This window comes from Eimeria mitis, genomic scaffold (assembly GCF_000499745.2).
Source record: "Eimeria mitis Houghton genomic scaffold, Emh_scaff5416, whole genome shotgun sequence".
NCBI lineage: Eukaryota > Apicomplexa > Conoidasida > Eucoccidiorida > Eimeriidae > Eimeria > Eimeria mitis.
Window position 1 is genome coordinate 2,976 of NW_013573689.1, and position 448 is coordinate 3,423.

At 32.8% G+C, this 448-nt stretch overlaps 1 protein-coding gene across 1 annotated transcript in view; it reads right to left on the reverse strand.

Annotated features, from left to right (window-relative positions):
- EMH_0081890 (uncharacterized protein) overlaps positions 1-423 on the reverse strand; it is a gene marked incomplete at both ends in the record, with an annotated part of 881 nt that extends 458 nt beyond the window's left edge. The window contains one exon of the mRNA XM_013500450.1: positions 170-423. Within this exon, the coding sequence (XP_013355904.1) occupies positions 170-423 (254 nt within the window). The remainder of the gene's footprint in view (positions 1-169) is intronic.
- Positions 424-448: the final 25 nt, after the last annotated feature.

Sequence of the window (448 nt, forward strand, 5' to 3'; positions counted from 1 at the left end):
AAAAGCATAGAAAAGAGATTTTTATTATTATAAAATAAAGTGTAAATATTATAAATTAATAAAATAAATATAATATAATAAAATAATATATATATAATATATATAATATAATATAATATAATATAATATAATATATTATATTATAAATAATAATATATTATATGCTTACGCATCAACAAGCTTAAGGAGCAGTAGAGAGGAGGCAGCGTGTTGTTTTCTTTCTTTTTCTTCTTTTGTTTGTATTTCTGTTGCTTTAGCTAGCAGCCAGGATTTGCCTGTTCTTTTTATATTTTTGAGGTGTATAGACAGCTGCTGCCCCCATCCTGCTGCTTCTTGCTTCTTTGTTTCTTCCTCTTTCTCTCCCCCCTTCTGTTGCTCCTGCTGCTGCTGCTGCTGCTGCTGCTGCTGCTGCTGCTGCGGCATGTGAGCCAGAGCTAGTGCTGCCTGC